General features: G+C 40.3%; 1 protein-coding gene across 5 annotated transcripts in view; it reads left to right on the top strand.

Annotated features, from left to right (window-relative positions):
• The window catches only part of LOC138050429 (protein Wnt-4-like), a 24,639-nt gene extending 20,103 nt beyond the window's left edge, over window positions 1-4,536 (top strand). For 3 of the 5 annotated variants that reach the window (XM_068896766.1, XM_068896767.1, XM_068896764.1), the window contains exons 4-5: window positions 2,005-2,285; window positions 2,901-4,535. In XM_068896766.1, coding sequence (XP_068752867.1) covers window positions 2,005-2,285; window positions 2,901-3,368 — 749 coding nt within the window. In that variant the 3' untranslated portion in view covers window positions 3,369-4,535. Of the gene's footprint in view, window positions 1-2,004; window positions 2,286-2,900 lie in introns of all 5 variants that reach the window. The other 2 variants (XM_068896765.1, XM_068896763.1) reach the window with 1 other exon arrangement.
• Window positions 4,537-5,000: the final 464 nt, after the last annotated feature.

Here is a 5,000-nt window from a genome sequence, read left to right on the forward strand (position 1 = left end):
CATTCAGCGAGCGAATACAAAAGGAAAAAAGCCATTTCAGAGTCAATTGTCAATAGCCAGCGAAAAGGAATCTTTATCTCTGAAAACGAGATCATTCACATTTTGATGTATGTCATTGAAACACGACACCTTGGCTTGGAACAATAATCGGCAAAATACGGCAATGCAACCAAGAAAGGAAGAACTTCAAACAAGATCCCCTCCAACACTTAAGTAACGTTTAAGCGCTTTACACAAATTTTTGAAACACAAGCCGGTGAAATTTCCCCCTAATTTCACGAGAACTCATTGTGTTTACATGTTTATAACATAAGGGCAAAATTTTCTTGTCACTGTCGAGGTACATCAAAAACCAGTTGGGCAAACGGATTAAAAAGCACTTGTTCGCTCGCAATTTAGAGCAAAACAAACAAACAAACAAACAAACGAAGAAACAAACAAACAAACAAACAAACAAATCAACTTTTTCTTTATGTCGAAAAGAGTACAGATAATTGTCAATTACTTCCAGTTGACCATAAAAATTCGATTTTCATTCCTAAACAAAGGAAAAACCGATTACCACGTTTTGAAAATAACAAACGGTTTAGTGCCCAAGGAAAGAATTTGTGGAGTAACTTCTTCCACTACATATGAGCTATTACTGGTATTCTCTTTTGTCGTTGTCGTCCTCTTTCACTCTCCTTTCGTTTCTGTTCTAGTCATAGGTCCTCCAAGCATCATGTAAGCTTATTAGAGCTTCTAAAGATACGGTAAAAATTGTAATACAGAGAAAAAAGCAGCCCTAAGCAAATTAAAAATAAACACTCAGCTTCAAGTTTATACCCCTCGATGCTTGACTTGCATAACTGCGTCACCACAGCTATCATGATATATCAAACTGGATTGAAACCAGCGAAAAATGCAGAAAGAAAACATTTTTCAAACCGTTTTCCCCCTGAACACGAAAAGCGTTTATTGTGTAAGAATTATAGTTGATGTAGTACGGTTATGTAGCCGCGTCGAGCCACAGAAAGCGCGCAAAAAAGGAAGCCTCGCTTATGCTTGGGTGAATCAACCTGGGTTGAGCCTGCAATCCAATCGAAAACCAGTACCTGGTCAGCGGTCAACTGCGGATCCACTCGGCTATCGCCTCGGGGATCCACAGCTACTTTAACAATGTTATGACGAAATTCATGATCGATAACAGGACAGATGTATGAAAAACTGACATCAATTTGTTAAATGGATGTCCAATATCAAAGATGTATGCTGTAAACTAGCATGATACTGGTCACATTGGCATACATGGAGGGGTGGACGTACGTACGCACAGACGGACGATCGATGACGTCATGGCTATAAAACCAAAATTTCTCGCATCGACGGGTTACCATATTTTCTTAACTATGGTGCTCCGCGCGCTCTCGCCTTTGGCGTGCTCGGAGCTCCGCTATTAAAGCGTAGGCATTAGAACCATCTAATTACCTTCTGTATCCCTAATGTCTAAAGACGCTTATCGTTAGCTTTGATAAGCCGTGTTAAACCATTGTTAAGGCTGGTTCACACGAGTGACACAAACGCAAACGGAAACGCAAGCGCAAGCAAATACATGTGTGAACTACCAAAACGCAAACGCAAACGCAAACGCAAGCGCAAGCACCGACGCAAGAAATGGAAAAGTTTCCATTTTTTTGGGGTTTTCGTTTGCGCCTACGTCTGCATTCCTTAAGTGTGAACGGGTGTAACGCAAACGCAAGGTCAAAATATTGGTTCCATGCTTCGTCTGCGATCTTGGGATACTCAATTGTGAGTGCGTACTTCAATGTGCTTGCGTTTGCGTTCGACGTGTGAACTTCCATGCGATTGCGTTTCCGTTTGCGTCGCTCGTGTGAATCAGCCTTTAGACCTCTTCATCTCATTAAAACTTCGAGAAAAGTCATCAACAGATTATGCAAACAAACCCCCGTTTACATCAGAAACTTCAAACCTTTTCTTACCTAATGCACATTTTGCTTTTGTTAGGAATCAGAGAGGTCGCTTTTATGCACTCCATCTCATCCGCCGGCGTGGCTTATGCTGTTACGCGTTCATGCACAGAGGGAAACTTGTTGAGCAAGTGTGGCTGTGATAAAACATACAACGGAATGTCCGAGATGGGTTGGCAGTGGGGAGGATGCAGCGATGATATTGACTTTGGCATAAACTTTTCCAGAACGTTTGTAGACGCACAAGAACGAGGAAAAAAGGCTGGAAAGCCATCTCGTGTTCTAATGAATCTTCACAATAACAATGCTGGAAGATGGGTAAGTGATTTTGAGTTCAGCTGACCATCTCACCACTAGACTATGCACTATTTGTCATTGGACCATTACATAATTACGGTTACTCTACAACGCTATTGACTAGGGAGACTTGAAATAAGCCTAAGCTAGAAGCATTATATTATTTGATGTCACCAGGAGCTCATCAAGGGGAACTTCAATCTCCACTAATTCCTTGAGGCAACCCTTTAACGATTAAGAAGCGATTAGAAACAGGTTTTGTTTTTCCTTGACGCTGAAATAGCTTTGTTTTGATTGGCTGTTACTACAGTGGGCGTGCTGAATCTCCCATGGGAAGCGTTTTATAAATAAATCTACTCGGGAAATGCCTAGTATGGGAGAAAGAGGCTCCCCTTGATGAGCTCATGCTACCGCTATATTTTGTACTATTATCCCCCAGTTGTTGTCAGTGGACAGCAGATACATTAGCATAAGCATTTAGAGCCTTGCCACTAATTCAGAATCCATGTTAAGGCTAATTTAGACCCGGCGATAGCAAAAAAATGATCCTTCAGAAAACTTGCTTGAATTACGCTTAAATATAATTTTCTAAAGGCTGATGTATTAATTCATTTCAATGTTTTAATCTTCCAACAGGCTGTAAAAAAACTTGCAAACGTTCAGTGCAAATGTCATGGGATGACAGGGTCTTGTAACATAAAAACTTGCTGGCGATCGCTGCCAAACTTTAGACTCGTAGGCGATCACACCAAAGAGAAATTTGACGGCGCCACAAAGGTGGAGGCTAAGCTTATTGGTTCGAGGAGAGTACTGGTTCCGCAAAATAACTACTTCAAACCTCACATGATCGACGACCTGGTTTATCTTGATGTATCACCAGATTTTTGTAACGTTGACTCTGAGGCTGGATTATTGGGCACTCGAGGGAGATATTGTAATCGAACTTCTAAGGCTATAGATGGGTGTGGCCTATTGTGTTGCAACAGAGGTTACTCTACACACCTGGAATTTCGTGTTAACCAGTGTTTATGCAGGTTTCAATGGTGCTGTTCTATTCGATGTAAAAAATGTCAGAAAAGCGAGGAGGTTAGCGTTTGTAATTAACTGGCTGCAAAGGGTATAGTTGTGGCTATTTGCGCTGCATACGGTGCAGTTACATACGGTACGAGGGATTTTCCAAGTTGACTAAGCTTCCTTATGCTCATTTATCTCTTGAGGTCGAATTCCTCTCTCTTTGATTCGTCCGACATCTAACAATTATCAGGACGGCGATACCGTCACTATTGCAAAAACCTTGTCCTTTCATTTATAAAAGAAACACAAGCGCCTAAAGAGGCGGGTAGTGTCCCCATTCGGCCTATTCACACTGCTCCAATGTCGTTATTTCCCTTGTAAATATGGACCACGTGCAACCGATGTTGCATGTTGAAGTCATTCACTTCTTCACCAAAAAAAACCAATATGGTTCAAAAGAGATCTGCACTATTGCGAATATATAGGGGATTTCGCTTGATCTTTTCTAAGATCCATGCAATTCATATCGGTACCCGTCCGGCTTTTCCGGTTTGAATCTTGCGAGTTGTTTTGCGAAACCGATTGCTCCATACTGTACAAATATCACCGTCTCCTAGCTTAGATTGCGAACGGTTTGAATCATACCTTTTAAAATAAGGTGGGATGCCAAGCAGTCTGATTTCAGCACAAGAAATTTTGCGGCTTCTTTACTTTGGCTTGAGGTTGGGTGTTTAAGGTAGCTTTTCAGTGGTACTGAAAATTCGAGTACTCTGACTTCTAAAACCGTGAATAGATTTCATGCTCGTTGATCAATTAATTTAAAAAAATTAAAGTACATTTGGTGATTTTGTGATTTCATGTGTCATTCAGTACATGAGTTCTAGTAGTATACTGACCTAAATAATTTTTTTGAAATCACTGTGAATCTTTAACTAATTATGGCCGTCGGGAGAATTTTAAGCGCGAGCATAATATAATCGATTTTATAACATAGCGAGCATGTTAGTTTAATCCAAATCCTATTAAATGACTATGTTGATTTCTCTGGCGTATTTAGATCCAAAGTTTTCGTCGAGTTTTGCGATTTCCCTTGTAGTTGACAGTGAATGAAGTAAATGGGAGAACCCAGGGAGGACCAGCCAATTTTTCTCCCGGGATTGACTTTTAAACAAGCTGGGAAGCCAACCAGAGAATGCACCAAATTGTATTTAAAAGGCGCTCAACAAGGACGAAAAAGGCCGCAATTTGGTCTGTGGCAACTTTTAAACGTAGAAATTCTTGTTGTTATCTTTGCTTTTTATTTAATTAAGCTTAATTAGTTCAACCTTCCGAAAACAAATTGATTGCAAAATCAACAAAACAATCGGAAAAGCGGGGAAAATACTACATCCGAATTTCATTAAAATAAAACAGCTACACTGAAACATGCTCAAAAACATGAATCAGGCATTACCTTTTGTGGATTTAGCCTTGGTGCAGTGAGAAAAAAACTGCAAGTTTCCTGGAGTCCGTCATCAGAAACTGCATGTGAATTCGGCATCATTCTCAACAATCCAAACCTTTTGTTTACTTGGGCATTTTGACTTTATATTTTCATCAAGTGCTTTGACTTTGTTTGCCAATGTTCTTTTTAATCCTTCGTTTCCGGCAATATTTAGAAAAACCAGATGAATCGTTCTCGTTCAATCATGGATTGTCGCTCAACTTGCTTACTTGTGACGT

This window comes from Montipora capricornis, chromosome 6 (genome assembly GCF_036669925.1).
Source record: "Montipora capricornis isolate CH-2021 chromosome 6, ASM3666992v2, whole genome shotgun sequence".
In the NCBI taxonomy this organism is placed as follows: Eukaryota; Metazoa; Cnidaria; class Anthozoa; order Scleractinia; family Acroporidae; genus Montipora; species Montipora capricornis.